The sequence below is a fragment of the Polypterus senegalus genome, chromosome 7 (assembly GCF_016835505.1).
Source record: "Polypterus senegalus isolate Bchr_013 chromosome 7, ASM1683550v1, whole genome shotgun sequence".
Classification (NCBI taxonomy): domain Eukaryota; kingdom Metazoa; phylum Chordata; class Cladistia; order Polypteriformes; family Polypteridae; genus Polypterus; species Polypterus senegalus.
This window is the reverse complement of record NC_053160.1, coordinates 45150962-45167809: the sequence shown is the minus strand read 5'-3', so window position 1 is coordinate 45167809 and position 16848 is coordinate 45150962. Positions and strand designations below refer to the sequence as shown.

General features: G+C 38.1%; 1 protein-coding gene across 11 annotated transcripts in view; it reads right to left on the bottom strand.

Annotated features, from left to right (window-relative positions):
- The window catches only part of rufy3 (RUN and FYVE domain containing 3), a 125270-nt gene that overhangs the window by 34392 nt on the left and 74030 nt on the right, over positions 1–16848 (bottom strand). For all 11 annotated transcript variants that reach the window (XM_039758555.1, XM_039758556.1, XM_039758550.1 and 8 more), the window contains one exon: positions 11759–11882. In XM_039758555.1, coding sequence (XP_039614489.1) covers positions 11759–11882 — 124 coding nt within the window. The remainder of the gene's footprint in view (positions 1–11758; positions 11883–16848) is intronic.

Below are 16848 nucleotides of genomic sequence, written 5' to 3'. Positions count from 1 at the left end.
AAATAGTTGCTTGGTTTTGGTACACTGCTCAAAGAACAAGTAGTATGTCACTTTTTCACCAAGTGCTAAATTGTGTGTTTAAATTAGCAGATGCAATGGGATATGATCCACAAATCCCCCACATGTCAGCTTGTAGGGGGCTGTACATGTGTATATAATTTTAAAAAAAAAAATCCATTTTAAAATATTTGCTAAAGTTTTTCACTTTGACTGATGTGTTTATTACAATGATTTGATTAATGAAGAAAAAAACATTTCAGATTTATTGTATAAATACACACACACCCCCACCCATACCAGGAATAATGAAATATCTATCAAAGACTAGTATAACTACTGAAGCAAAACAAAAACCATACTGTCTCTGGGCTTGATTGCACAAGACTGGAACGCCTGTATTCCTGCTAAAATGGTTTGCTTAACTCAAAGAAATAAACAAACATACCTTTTTTCTCGCACCTCCGTGCTACCTCAATGCTACCTAGGGGTAATTGTTTTGAAGGAGAGCAGCGGAGTATAAAATACTGCATACATCTTCATTATTGCAAATGTGTGTAAGTCTAAAAAAGCATAAGCCACCCTAATTTGGGGTGTGAGGTAGAAGTACGTGAAATATTAAAATATGTTACTTCAATTTAAATGTTTAAAATCTAAATATTTTTGATTGTAATAGAAATATGTCATTTTCACCCTGTAACATAGGTCCACAGGTGGCAGATCTCAAGTAAATGAATGTCACATTCGTAACCACTGACTTTGAAATAGCCTAAATTAATACCCCACACATGCTTATGTTTGAAAACTGTCATTTTTAACCTTCTGGGAGTGGCTCTTAGAGGGCTAGGACCATTGGTAAAGAATTAAACATCAAATATACTGTATTTGTGATCAGCAACCTCGAAATAACGTAAAACAACACACCACATTCTTATACTGCAAATTTCTTTTTGAAGTTCTGAGAAAAGAAGTATCTTTGACCCATCGTATGCCATTATGGGGTTGGTTGATACATCATGCACAACTTCAAGTCCTCCAGATTACTTTTGCTGAAGGCAGCTAGCTATTGGTTAACTATTTAAAAATAGAGTGTCATTTCCTGAAGAAAATATTGTCCAAAAATGGTCTAAAAATTTCATTTATTTTGGATCTAAAGGTAAAAATAGAGAGAACACCTATTTGAATGGTACAGTAATCCCTCCTCGATCGCAGGTGTTGCGTTCCAGAACCCCCCGCGATAGGTGAAAATCCGCGAAGTAGAAACCATATGTTTGTATGGTTATTTTTATATATTTTAAGCCCTTAGAAACTCTCCCACACTGTTTATAAATATTCTCCGCACAGTTATACAGAAAAGCATCGTTTATCGCGGTTAATCCGCTCCAGACAGATAAATGAATTTCCACGAAGTACGATTATTTATAAATCTAATATTTTCACAGTTAGAGCATAGAAAACCTGTTTACAACCTTCTAAATATGATTTTTAACATTATTAGAGCCCTCTAGACATGAAATAACACCCTTTAGTCAAAAGTTTAAACAGTGCTCCATGACAAGACAGAGATGACAGTTCTTTCTCACAATTAAAAGAATGCAAACATATCTTCCTCTTCAAATGAGTGCGTGCATCAGGAGCAGAGAATGTCAGAGAGAATGAGAGAAAAATAAACAAGCAAAAATCAATAGCGCTGTTGGGCTTTTAAGTATGGGAAGCACCGCAATAAAGCGGGCACAATGAAGGGATCAATGTGAAGGTAGTCTTTTAGCATTTTTTACAGGTGCATCCGTATCTTCTAAGCAAACAGCCTCTGTGCAAACAGACCCTCTGCTCACACCCCCTCCGTCAGGAGCAGAGAATGTCAGAGAAAGTGAGAGAGACAGAGAAAAGCAAACAATCAAAAATCAATACGGGCTGTTAGAGCTTTGAAGTGTGCGAAGCACCGCGCAGGAAGCATATCGTATATCATTGAGGAGTTTTATTTAATACGTAATACGTGCTCTGATTGGGTAGCTTCTCAGCCATCCGCCAATAGCATCCCTTGTATGAAATCAACTGGGCAAACAAACTGAGGAAGCATGTACCATAAATTAAAGACCCATTGTCCGCAGAAATCCACGAACAATCGAAAAATCTGTGATATATATTTAGATATGCTTACATTTAAAATCCGCGATGGAGTGAAGCCGTGAAAGTTGAAGCGCAATATAGCGAGGGATCACAGTACATCATATGTGGAAATTTTCTCATTCCAGTAAATCAGAAGGCACCAGATTAAAAAAAAAAAAAAAACTAAAGTGATCTCAAAGTATTCATAAGTAATTCTTACTAACACTGTACATTTTGGTCTCATCTTGATCATCAGTCTTTTTGTCCTCCAGTTTAGTGGAACTTTAAAAGAGTAAATCATCAGTATTGTTAAGTTTTACTTAACAGACAACCATTTTACAATTTACACTGATTATACCACACAAACTTGCCAATTAATTTCTGTCTTTTAACTGCTTTGGCCTAATCCAGAATAATCCTTTTCCTATCCACTTTCATGGTCATATATTGGACCTGGTCTGCATATGTAATTTATCTTTTGGCAACAATCACAATTATATTTTCTGCTAATCTGACTGGACGATAGGATGTTGTAAATTAAAACAAATAAATAAAAAATACCTACATATCCTTCCTGTTTTAACTGCAGATGTTGAATTTCCTAGGGAAATAAACAACTTCAGCCTGTACCTTGCTTTATTGCTAATTCTTCCAGTTTAAAAGTGGAAAAAGTCCTTTAATTTTTCTGTGATAAAATCAAATATTGAAATAAGTCTAATTCAAGGTCAGCATTTTATTATATTCCTCCTTGTTAATCTCCTTTAACGGACTTTCATATATTTAATCTATAATCATCAAAGACTGACTCTTTATAATAAGACCTACCACTTGCATACTGACTTCCACCAAAACCACATTTACTAAATATTTTGTTCAGCTGTTGGCTAAGTGTGTTTTCCTCCTGGCTGCCATGACAATTAGAAAAACAAGACTGGCACTCTGCTTGCTAATTTGCAAATTGCTGCTGTAACTTGAATGTTTATAAAATGTCCTTTCTTGATGCGGACAGTCAGAACAAATTTTGCAGAATCTCTCACTTATCTTTTCTATCTAGGTTCTTGACTGTTAGTGTTATTTCGACTTGCCATTTACTTAATTTATAACAGCTTTATAACATATTTGTATACACTGATCAGCCATAACATTCAAACCACCTGCTTAATACTGTATAGGTCCCCTTTGTGCTGCTAAAACAATTCTAACCTATTGAGTCATGGATTCTGAAAGTTCTTTGTAGGTGTGCTGTAGTATCTAGCAACAAGAAGTTAGCAACAGATGCTTGAAATCCTGTAAGTTGCAAGGTGGAGCCTACATGGATTGGGAATTGTTTATCTGGCATATCCCACAGATGCTCGATTGTACTGAGAGATGATGAATTTGGTGGCCTAGTCAACAACGTGAACTCTTTGCTATAGGTCTCAAACTATTCCTTGATTTTTGCATTGTGCCAGGGCATATTATCTTGCAGAAAGACACCACTGCCATCAGGGAATACTGCTGCCATGAAGTGGTATACATGGTCTGCAACAACCTTTGGTAAGGTTATATGTATCAAAGTATAATACACATGAATTCCAGGGGCCTCATGTATAACGCCATGCGCAGAACTCACATTATAACATGGCGTAAGCACAAAAGCAGGAATGTGTGTACGCACAGAATAATCCAGATGCATAAATCTGTGCATTCGCCAACTTCCACGTTCTTCCGCTACATAAATCCCGATCAGCGTGAAAATTAACGCACGTGCACGCGCCTGCAGCCCCCATCCCAACTCCTCCCAGAATTACTCCTCTTTGAATATGCAAAACAATATAAACAGCCCTTAAGCTCAGTGTTCTGTGAAAAGACAATGGCAAAAGCACGAGGGAAAATAGAATTTCAGCGAATACCAATTGGAGGCAAAGAAAAACATACTATTTGTTGGTTTAAACAGTGGTATAAACAACAAAAGGAAGTTGATCGCGTGACATAGCGTGTCGGAGAAACTCGAAAGCTCAAGTTCACAAAGCCGCACAGTGCCTGAAATAAAAAAGAAGTTGTCAGATATCAAAGTCGCCGTGAAAAGGCGAGTCGTAGCCCACCATCTGAGTGTCATATAAAAGCTTATTAGGGTACAGAAAGGAAAAAAAGGAACACAGTGGGGAAAAAAGCACCAAATGTCAACTTTAATCTCAAAATTTTCACTTTAATCACGTAGTTTATTTTGTCATTAAAGTAGATCATCATAAACTTTATCTTAAAATTGTTTAATTTACTAGTTTCTCAAATCCCATCAGAACTAAAGTAGCAAGTTAAATGCTTTGTTGTGTATTTGATCTTCTATGTGCTCTCTGTGTGTGAATCACTACATGCTTCCAGGCTTTCTCTTCCTCCGACAGGACACAGAATCCATTACATTCGAGATATTACAGCACTCTGAATAATTAAAATACTGAGATGTATATGTGATATCATTTTCATAATGATAGGAGTTAAAGCATGTTATTAAACATGGGAACACGGTGGCGCAGTGATTGTTCATAGTCTCATGCAAGATGCTTGCTGCGCGACCTTCGATGAAATACTTTATTGTAGCAGTACTGTCTCTTTCAAACGTACTAGCATCCAATTCCTGTCCTTACTTTTCTTTCTTCATATACCCAATCGCCATACAATCAGCTCTGTAATAGACATTAAGCCATCTGTAACCTTAAAACACAGATTCTTCAAAATGTTTAAGGAACACTGAAACATCTTCGTAGGATGTGTGTGTAATTATTCTATCCATCTATCCTTCCAGTGTTGCGTCAGCACCAGCAAGAATACAGCGCAAGGCAGGAACAATCCTTGAATTGAGTGCCAGCGACTTGCTAGTGCTGCCACCGTGTCCTCAATGTTTAATTATTAAAAATATAGACTATTTAAATTAAGTTAAAGTTTTATCTGTATAATATAATAAACATATTTTGCTGCATTTAATTGTAAAAATGATATTGTCATCATATGTAAATATGTGCTTTATAAAGTGGCTCAGATTGTGCAATATTATAACTTATCGCAAGTTTACAGTGAGGTGACTGTACTTATAAGTACAAACAGTTCTACTGGGAGCACTTGATGGACTGATCGAGTGCGTTTATAGTTCTTGGGATGAAACTGTTTCTAAACCGCGAGGAAACGCTCTGAAGCGTTTGCCGTATCACAACAGTTCAATAGACAGCATGGTTGAGCCAGCGTGTGCTTGATGCTGTATACCGATAATTCTCTTTCTGATCAGTTGCTGTACAGCTGTGATTCACACTCAGATACAGTGATATAAATACTCCGAGTGGTGCACTGAAAGTAAAATGGAAAAAGGTGATCCGCTGTGGCAACCCCTAACGGGAGCAGCTGAAAGAAGAAGAAGAAGGTGCAGTGAGAGTAACAATGCTAAAGCAGTTATGGTATTTGGAATAGTTTGACCATTCTGTGGACCATTATATTGTTACAGGTTAATTATGATCAGATGCATCAAGCAAACAATATGCGGTTAATTTCAGTTTATTTATAAAGCCGTGTCAGAGATGTGGATCTAAAAAAGAAAGGTAACCACACAAGAACAGTAGCAGTGCTTTGACGGTGGGCGCAGCCAGTCTGCAAAACCGAGCGCAGCACTTGCGTACGCCAGGGTATGAGCTACCGTGGAAGTGTGCGTGGCTTTATGCCAAGTTTAGGTTTTATACATCGCGATTTGAACGTGGAAACGTTCTTACACAATGTTTTTGTGCGTACGCACCATTTATACATGAGGCCCCAGGACTCAAGGTTTCCCAACAGAACACTGCACAGAGCATTACACTGCCTCTGCTGGCTTGCTTGCTTCCCCATATTACATCCTGCTGCCACCAATTCCCCAGGTAAAAGATTCACATGACCCTGGCTGCCCATGATCTAGAAGAAAATGTGATTCATCAGACCAGGCCACCTTCTTTGGGTGCTTTGGGAGGTGAAAGGGTCAGCATGGTCACTGAGAAAAGTCTGCAGCTACACAGCCCCTTGGGCAGCAATCTGCAGAGCACTGTGTGTTCTAACACCATTCTTTCATGCCCAATATTAAGTTTATCAGTAATTTGTGCTACAGTAGCTCTTCTGTGGGATCAGACACTCTGTCTAGCCTTTGCTCATCTTAACTGCATCAGTGAGCCTTGGTCACCCATGACCCTGTTGCCGGTTCACCTGTTGTCCTTCCTTGGATCACTTTTTGTAGGCAATAAGAACTTTCATACCTCACAAGATTTTGTAGATACTCTATTCCAGTCGTCTAGCCATAACAAATTAGGTCTTGCCAACGTTGCTCAGAACCTTATGCTTGCCTATTTTTCCTACTTCCAACACATCACGTTCACAAACTGAGTGTGTGTGTGTGTGTGTGTGTGTTATATATATATATATATATATATATATATATATATATATATATATATATATATATATATATATCTATCTATACTAATAAAAGGCAAAGCACTCACTCACTTACTCACTCACTCATCACTAATTCTCCAACTTCCCGTGTAGGTAGAAGGCTGAAATTTGGCAGGCTCATTCCTTACAGCTTACTTACAAAAGTTGGGCAGGTTTCATTTCAAATTCTACGCCTAATGGTCATAACTGGAAGGTATTTTCTCCATTAACTGTAATAGAGTTGAGCTGGAAAGACGGGGGCGGAGTTTCGTGTGACATCATCACGCCTCCCACGTAATCACGTGAACTGACTGTCAACGCAGTGCGTAGAAAACCAGGAAGACCTCCAAAAGCGCTTAAGAAAACATGCATTATATAATTGAGAAGGCAGCTAAACAATAAGAAGCGGAAAGTGACATATACTACCATATTCATGAGTGCTGCTACCTCGAAAGAAAGCAAGGTGTAAACCTAAACTTTAAATTAAGTTCATAGACAGGCTACGCTGGCGTTTCACATGCCCACAGGTAATGCGGGATACAAGTTTAATGAGAGGACGAGGATATAAACGAGTTTTGATCACTTTGTAACTAAGTTAAAATTGTAGGTGAAGGGGTGTGCTTATGCAAATTCGAGAGACTGTGTTTGTGGGGATTGACAGTTAAGGCGGGTGGGGAGTCACGTCATCATCTCCCCTCCCATTCATCTCATTTCGCTCTGAGCTGAGCTCCACGGCTAACGCCCTTCCGAAGCAACTTCGTCAGACTGCCACCAAATACTCACAGAAAAATCCACAAGTTAATACACACGCTGTCTCTAGAGTTTCTACACACTGAATCCTCCAGGCACTACTTACAAAAGGTCACATTGACAATCGTGTTACGTTATTTTTAAAATCTTTCCTTTTCTTAGCACAAGCACAGCTGAGAAGCTTCGATGCATGTGCTCCATAACGCTTTAAAAAATAATGCATTTAATCACACTTTGCATTACAAGCAAAGGGGAGCTTTTGTCAATGCATGATTTCCTGGTACAACGATTACATTGATCAGCGCATCCCGATTCATTTTACCCTCGCACCACCTTAGTTTGAGAAGAAGTATGAAAAATATGAGGTTAACACAGAAAACAGATCACCAATTCAAGCTTTATGAATAATCGATTCGCCATCAATAATTGTTTTGGTAAAGCCATCCTCCTTCCATTTTATAATTTTTCCGCCACTAGCCATGATTAAATGAACGGTAAAAAGTAAGAGCAAAGCGAGGGTGACTTATTTAGGCAGGCATATATATGACAGCAACACTCATGACAATGTCAATCATGTTACGCTATTATTAAAATGTTTCCTTTTCTTTTCATTACTTTAACACACTACTTCTCCGCGGGTATATTATATATATGAATGACCTCCAAAGAGCGCTGAGACTTTTGATATCATGAACGTGTCGGCAAAACTGGGGTCTCCTGCCCAGCAAAAGTCGAGCAGCCAGCAGCGTGCATAGCTGTGCCGCCTTTGAGACGCTGACTGCGCTTCTGCCTTAAGTCAAAGTGAGCACTTTTAATTTTTTCATCCTCCCCGCGCTATAGCCCAGACAAGTGCAAACACGGACCCCTTTTCTACACCACGGCAAAATAATATTAAGGCGATTCACACTTTCTTTTGCACGTATACGATTATGAGGTCCTCAGCTCAGATTATGAAGACACGCATACGAGTGGAGGACTGACAGTGCCATCACAGCCGATTAATGGCGGGACGCCTCACCAGTCTACACAAGACCCACCGCGACTGTCCCCAAAAGGCGATCATAACGCCAGCTTAACACATCTCTATACTATATAAAAGAAAAAGGCAACTTTCCTTTCTTACACCTTTTTTCCTTTTATCCCAAACCAAAGCCTTTCTCTGTTAACACTGCAGAGGACACAAAACTAATTTTCTTTAAATGCCGGTAAGGCACATTACCAGAGGCACAAATTTGAACGTTCACATAGAAAATGTAATTTCAATGTACCTGTACTTCTTAAAACGTTAATGTTTTACTGTTTAATAACTTAGACTATAATTTATTATTTTTCCCTTGCACGAACCCTATACACACACACATATAGACACATACAAACATACACACAAGTATATGTGTATATATATACACACACACACACACACACATATATATATATATATATATATATGTATAATTTGTGTGTGTGTATGTATGTATGTGTGTGTATATATGATGTAGATAGGTATGTATGTATATACACATATATATGTGTATATGTAGATATGTATATAGATATGTAGATATGAAGAAATGTATGTGTATATATATATGTATGTACAGTATGTATGTATGTATGTATGTATGTATGTATGTATGTATGTATGTATGTGTGTGTGTGTGTGTGTGTGTGTGTATATATATGACAGCAGCAATCCAAGCTGTGAGAAAACAGTAAAAAGGAGGCGTGTCAGACGTTGTGGTACATTTTCTGATGCAGCTGCCGAAAACAACTTCGTGACGCTGCCGCCAAATACACAAAACAATTACTTTGACAATCATGTTACATTATTTTTAAAATGTTTCCTTTTCTTTTTCATAACTTCTGTAACACATGACATTGCTGTGAAGCTGGTATTTTATATATATATATATATATATATATATATATATATATATATATATATATATATATATATATAGCGACACTCATAACAGCGACAAAACAATTACATTGACAATCATGTTACGTTATTTTCAAAATGTTTCCTTTTCTTTCTCTTTCCTTCTTTAACACACTACTTCTCCTGCTAGCCATAGCGAGAGTATAGATAGATAGATAGATAGATAGATAGATAGATAGATAGATAGATAGATAGATAGATAGATAGATAGATAGATAGATAGATAGATAGATAGATATAAAAGGAAAATTTAGTTATAATGAGATTCTGTATTTGTTATTATAGTGCTTTCTTTAACTTGCGCCCAGGCGTTTGCAATCATTTCAATAGCTTCTTCCGTGTTAATTGTAATCTTCTCCTGCCTGCAAGTTATACTGACAAGAATTATTCTCAGCATTTCCTTGGCATAACACACTTTCAGGGTGCAAATGATGCCCAAATCCAATGGCTGAAGCACTGTTGTGCAACTGGGTGGGAGGAATTCAACGCACACATTATCTAAATGTGGAAGCATGTGGTGGGCAGCACAGTTATCAATCAGGAGCCCAATTATCCTTTTCTTCTTCATATTGTGAGGTTTCTGAACTCTTTTGAGAAACCACAACCTCCCTGTGGTGTTATGGGTCCACAGCTCGTTGAGCAAAGGCCATTTTTTAAATAAATAATCACCGTAGTCGAGGCGGCTTCACGAGGGGGCGTAGTGGCCATAGCAAGCCACGGGGCGATCTGTGGTGTGGGCGTTTCTCACCTAGTGCAGAGGTGAGGGACTGCCCACATCCGTTATTGTTCCTGTGGCTAATGTGCTGCAGCTGCTATGGCCCCCCGCAATATAAAAAGAAGCGCAAGTCGGTTGGGAGGATCAGAAAGAACGAGAAAAAGAAAAGAGAAACAGATCGGAGAGAAAAAAAACGAAAAGAGAAAGAATGAGAAAAAGAGAGGACAGAGGTTACAGGGAGAGAGGAAGCAAGGGCTCCCGAACAGCAATGGGAGCATGGAGCAGAACCCACATCGTCACATTTGGTGGTAGCGGTGGGATGAGCTAGCAGTGAGGCCAGAAGAGGAGACAGAGCAGCAAGCAGGATTAGTACCAGACTTGAGGACCCACGTACCCAAGCCGGAGGAGGACATTTTAATGGACAGAGCTTTTTAAGGACATTTATTTATTGCTGAGGTTTTTAATTGTCTTTTAAAGTTCTTATTCTTTTAATGTCCTGTTTTTATGAAGGGGGCATGGGTTGGTTTTATTGTGGGGATTTGTTTTAGTGCTTTTATTGGTTTTAGTGCAGTGTAGAGTGGCCGAGCTGTGGACCTGAGCTCCAGTTGCACTGGGTTGGCAGTGGCGTGGAGCCTTCCCGCATAACTGGAGTCTTATGGAGGGTGGAATGTGGTGTTATGGGTCCACAGCTCGTTGAGCAAAGACCATTTTTTAAATAAATAATCACCGTAGTCGAGGCGGCTTAATGAGGGTGCGTAGTGGCCATAGCAAGCCACGGGGCGATCTGCGGTGTGGGCATTTCTCAGCTAGTGTACAGGTGAGGGACTGCCCACATCCGTGATTGTTCCCGTGGCTAATGTGCTGCAGCTGCTATGGCCTCTTGCAATATAAAAAGAAGCGGAGAAGCTTCTTCCTTCCTATTTCTGGTTCTTATTTTAAACAGATGACACATGCACGTAGATATTATTTTAGGTAAAAATTGCCTAAATTGTTAATCTTTTGATGTTATTCCTGGGTTATCGGAGACTCCCTCCTTCATCTTTTGTTCAGCAGCTGGCTGAACTTAGTGGGATGATCTGTCCTGGATAAATCACTAGTTTGAAATTTTCTTCATTTGTAAATGATCTTCTGGACAGTGCAGTGAATGACTATAAATTGTTTGGAAAGGTCTTTAAAACCAGACATCAACAATCTTTCTTCTGAAGACCTCAGGGACCTCTTTTGATCTTAGCATGATGTGGCCATAACACCTCAATTACTAAGACCAAATGACACCACATGTTTATGAAGTTTATGGAATTCAGGGCCCTCCATGTTACTTCTCCTATTGAAATTCCAGTCATTTGCATCTGCACGGAATGGCATTTTAATTTTACCTAAACAAAGAAATTTCTTTTCTGCTGATATAATACAGTATATGATATATGATATAATATATGATATAATATGATAAAAAATAAATGTTCTTTTTTTACATGAGTTCAACTGGGAGTCAAGGAAAAGACACAGAAGAAAAATTATTTAAAAACTGGCAGACTTATACCAAACTATCACTTAACTAATATCAGACAAAAAGCACAAATATTTGAACATTCTGATTTTCATCTTAAGCCTTCCCATTTTGATACCATCCTTTTGACATTGCTACCTCTGGCTTTCACATATTTAAACAACTGTTCAATTATTGTGAATAATAATCTTTACAAATGTTTTCAGATCTTTTTGTGATGGTTTACATAAACAAATATCAATTCATATCAATTTAAGAATTAACATAAAAGCTTAAGATGCGATTAACTAAAATATAATTTGAGGCATACCTGAGAATCTAGATCTTCTCCTTTCATGCAAAGGTTTGCATCAATGACATTTAGACCAACCAACAGTCCAGCAATCACTGCTCCTTCTTCCTCCATCATCAGTGCATTTGTTTCATAGAATTCACTGTAACAAAAAATAAGTTTTGAGTTGCCAGCAAAAACTTTACCAAACATTAAATAATTGTTTAATATTACAAAGACCACCATTTTATATAGTTTAAAAGGGTATTTGCCAATACAGATTCATTAGTGCCTATAACATTTGATATTTTTGCAACAGATTAACAATGTAAAGATCGAGGAAGTTTACTGGAAATACCAAATGCTTTACACAACAAGAAAAATATCAGGCATGTGTTTCCTTTATTCATTTAATAAAATGTACCCAGTGCTAGACAGCACAGCGTATATTTTAGGATGCAAAAGTGAAAGGGAGATTGAATTAATTTTAAACAAAAATGGAAAATTAGTAGCCACTTCTTGCATTTAGATATATGGCTTGTCATAATTACTTTCAACCTGTCAGTATGGTAAAAGTAAAGTGATGCAAGTGCCGGAAATTCATAATGATTTGTAGTACTGTACAATTTTCAGTACACAAATGTGTCTCCAAGAAATATTAATTTCATTCATATAAATTAATTATACACCTAATAACTATTTTCTTGGACATGCACTTAGTAAAGGAAACATCATTTAATTACAGTGTTTTGAAAAAGACAGTACACCACCTGAGAAATCTAGGGTTACGGTTTCTTTTTCACCACACTAGAGAACCATTACAGGGAGTGAAACTTTAAGAAAGGGGATCTAACAATATCATGACCTCCATTAATCCAGGAGAGTTAAACTCAAGGCCCATGGCCTAAATCTGACCTGTTGAACTTTTTACTGCAGTCTGAGTCATCCGTATTCAAACCATATTATATACTACTCTTAACGATAGATTGGTTTTCTCAAAAAACACCCTCCAATGTTTGTTTCACATATTGTACTATATCTGGATTACATTTACACTAGCCAATAAATGCATCTTCAGTGTCCGATCTCATTTATTTGCATAGTGCATCACAGCTACTAAGCTACTACAACAAAAAATCCTGGCAAAAGAAAAAAAAAAAAAATGAAAAAAAAAAGGGGGACATCCAACACGCTCATGAAGAACATTAGCGTTTTAACATGATGACAAAGATGTCAGTCTTATGAACTAGATGAATGGATGCCACTCTGCTCGTTTTTTAAAGCTACACGTGTCAGGGCTGGCAACTCATGTACTGTCTGTGATTTTGAAAACATATTTCAGGCTTTCAGACTTGCACATTCTTGCTTTGTTGATGTCAGATGTATTAATGAATCTAAAGTTATTTCTGACTGTGAAAATCTTGGACATCCTTTGGTGATTAGGATACAAAGTTAATGTTCTGCCAGTGGACTTGGTGGTTTGCTCTGCTTTACACTATTGTTTAGAAAACTTCTTAATTTGTTTCATAGAAAGTTTAACACAAAATATCAATATACAGTACATTTAAAATGAAAAAACAACAACAAGAAAAGAGATAACAGCTGTTATCTTTTTATTATCTATTGTTTTTTGACTTGCAAAGTAATATTTTAGGTTTATGTTATTAATGCATCAAATACAGTGCATCCGGTAAGTATTCACAGCGCATCACTTTTTCCACATTTTATGTTACAGCCTTATTCCAAAATGGATTCAATTCATTTTTTTCCTCAGAATTCTACATACAACACCCCATAATGACAACGTGAAAAAAAGTTTTTGCAAATTTATTAAAAATAAAAAAACTGAGAAATCACATGTACATAAGTATTCACAGCCTTTGCTCAATACTTTGTCGTTGCACTTTTGGCAGCAATTACAGCCTCAAGTCTTTTTGAATATGATGCCACAAGCTTGGCACACCTATCCTTGGCAAGTTTCGCCCATTCCTCTTTGCAGCACCTCTCAAGCTCCATCAGGTTGAATGGGAAGCGTTGGTGCACAGCCATTTTAAGATCTCTCCAGAAATGCTCAATCAGATTCAAGTCTGGGTTCTGGCTGGGCCACTCAAGGACATTCACAGAGTTGTCCTGAAGCCACTCCTTTGATATCTTGGCTGTGTGCTTAGGGTCGTTGCCCTGCTGAAAGATAAACCGTTGCCCCAGTCTGAGGTCAAGAGCGCTCTGGAGCAGGTTTTCATCCAGGATGTCTCTGTACATTGCTGCAGTCATCTTTCCCTTTATCCTGACTAGTCTCCCAGTTCCTGCCGCTGAAAAACATCCCCATAGCATGATGCTGCCACCACCACGTGACGCCTGGCATTCACACCAAAGACCTCAATCTTTGTCTCATCAGACCAGAGAATTTTGTTTTTCATGGTCTGAGAGTCCTTCAGGTGCCTTTTGGCAAACTCCAGGTGGGCTGCCATGCGCCTTTTACTAAGGAGTTACTTCCATCTGGCCATTCTACCATACAGGCCTGATTGGTGGATTGCTGCAGAAATGGATGTCCTTCTGGACTCTCCACAGAGGACCTCTGGAGCTCTGACAGAGTGACCATCGGGTTCTTGGTCACCTCCCTGACTAAGGCCCTTCTCCCCCGATTGCTCAGTTTAGATGGCCGGCCAGCACTAGGAATAGTCCTGGTGGTTTTGAACTTCTTCCACTTACGGATGATGGAGGCCACTGTGCTCATTGGGACATTCAAAGCAGCAGAAATTTTTCTGTAACCTTCTCCAGATTTGTGCCTCGAGACAATCCCATCTCGGAGGTCTACAGACAATTCCTTTGACTTCATGCTTGGTTTGTGCTCTGACATGAACTGTCAACAGTGGGACCTTATATAGACAGGTGTGTACCTTTCCAAATCATGTCCAATCAACTGAATTTACCACAGGTGGACTCCAATAAAGCTGCAGAAACATCTCAAGGATGATCAGGGGAAACAGGATGCACCTGAGCTCAATTATGAGCTTCATGGCAAAGGCTATGAATACTTATGTACGTGTGCTTTATCAATTTTTTATTTTTAATAAATCTGCAAAAATGTCAAGTAAACTTTTTTCACATTGTCATTATGGGGTGTTGTGTGTAGAATTCTGAGGAAAAATGAATTGAATCCAATTTGGAATAAGGCTGTAACATAACAAAATGTGGAAAAAGTGATGCGCTGTGAATACTTTCCGGATGCACTTTATATTCAGGGCAAATGCACCGTGCTTCCATAGTAAGTGAAATCTTGATGTCACTGCCTTCTGTTTATCAACTTAAGAGCAGTTTCCTTATTCAAGTTTGACAAAGAACTGGTCTGTAACAGTTGTATACACACACTGGATCTGCTATACATGATGGGACAATAAAGTCAAAGTTACTATTTTTGCCTTATACCCAAGCAATTCAAAGCTGAAGTGAAAAGAAGAATAATGGATAAAAATTAGTTTATTTCTGGGCATTTCTATACATACTGCAAATGTTTTGATATTCCAGAATGCAATAATCTTGTGTTCTATCTACTCTGAACTCACATTAATTTAAAGGCTTAAAAATGAATGAATGCTGAACACCACCATAAAAAGAATCCTGCTTATAAACTGTGTTTAGTGGACTTAAAGTTTTCTTTAATGAAATCTGCTTTCAATAGTTTATCCATCCATTTTCTTAACCCATTAATCCATGGCCAGTCACAGAAATACTGGAACTTATCCCAGCAATCATAGGGCACAAAGCAGGAACAGTTCCCGGACACCAGTCCATCTCAGGGTGAACACACACACTAGAGCCAACACCAGCCCACCTAACCTGCATAACTTTGGACTGTGGGATGACACTGGAATACCTGAGGGAAGCCCACAAAGACACAGGGAGAGCATACAAACCCCCCACAGACAGCACATGGGATGTGATCCCTGGTCTCCTTGTTACAAGACAGTAACAACAGTGGCATGGTAACTGTGCCACCATAGCTTTCAATAATCTTGACATTTACAGTAATGTACTTTACCATAGATTAGGGATGTAACTATTTAAAATAATAATAAAATGAGTTGATCATGGGTTTTAAAAACTGACAGTGTTTGTGAAAAGGTGCAACATTTTATTTCTTGCATAACGTTCTAATTTTTCTCTAAATTACACTTGCTTAACACATTAAGGCTGTTATTGGCATAAAAGGAAAGGCAGCTGAAACCAAAGTTATGGAGTGACAAAAATTTTCTAAAGTGTATTGTTTGATTTTAAGTGCCATTTGGGAGCAAAACATGCTGCGAGAGGACCCGAGTGTCAGTTATATAAAACTTACTTTTTCAGTACAGTAAAACATCAAATGCGAGGCAACACTATAATCAAAATAAATACTCTGCAAAATACATTTTGCATACTGTTGATGACTCACATCAGAATCTACACTGTCAGCTAAGGATTTTGCACTACTAGAAGAAATAGAAGAAGGTGACGTTGATACTGCTGCAGGATTATCCCCAAGTTTAACTGAGTGAGAAAGGGATGACCATCATTCTGATGCATTTACTTTTCAGGTGCTCACACAGCACAGTCAGAAAACCTGATAGATGCCGCTTTATTTGTCCTAAAAGAGATATTAGCTTTTTACAGAATTGCAATAAATACATAAACATAACAATTACACCTCCCTTAAATATACAGTACATCAGAGATACTAAAAAAATGAAAATTGGCAGTCATAATCACAGTGAGGCACTGCAAAGTCATATTGCCAATGGTATAAAGGAGCCCCAGTACAAATGTCTGAAACAGCTGAATAACTCATTGGTTGAAAGTACTTAATGCTAGTGTGTCACAGAGGGGATGTGCAGCATTGTTCATAATGGTATTTGGTTTTATTTTCATTCTCTCCTTCACTATTACTTCCAATGGGTCAAGAATGTGTCACAATAATGAGCCTGCTTTCTTAAGTAACATTAATTTGATGGGCCAGCACACCATAGTGTAGAAAAATCACACTGGCCATCACAAAGTAGTAGAACATTGACATAAAGGCGTTGCTACCCAAATCAAAAAAAAAAAAAAAAAGTGCAGTAACTCAAGAAAAGAAGGGTAAAAAAGTCTGCTCTGCC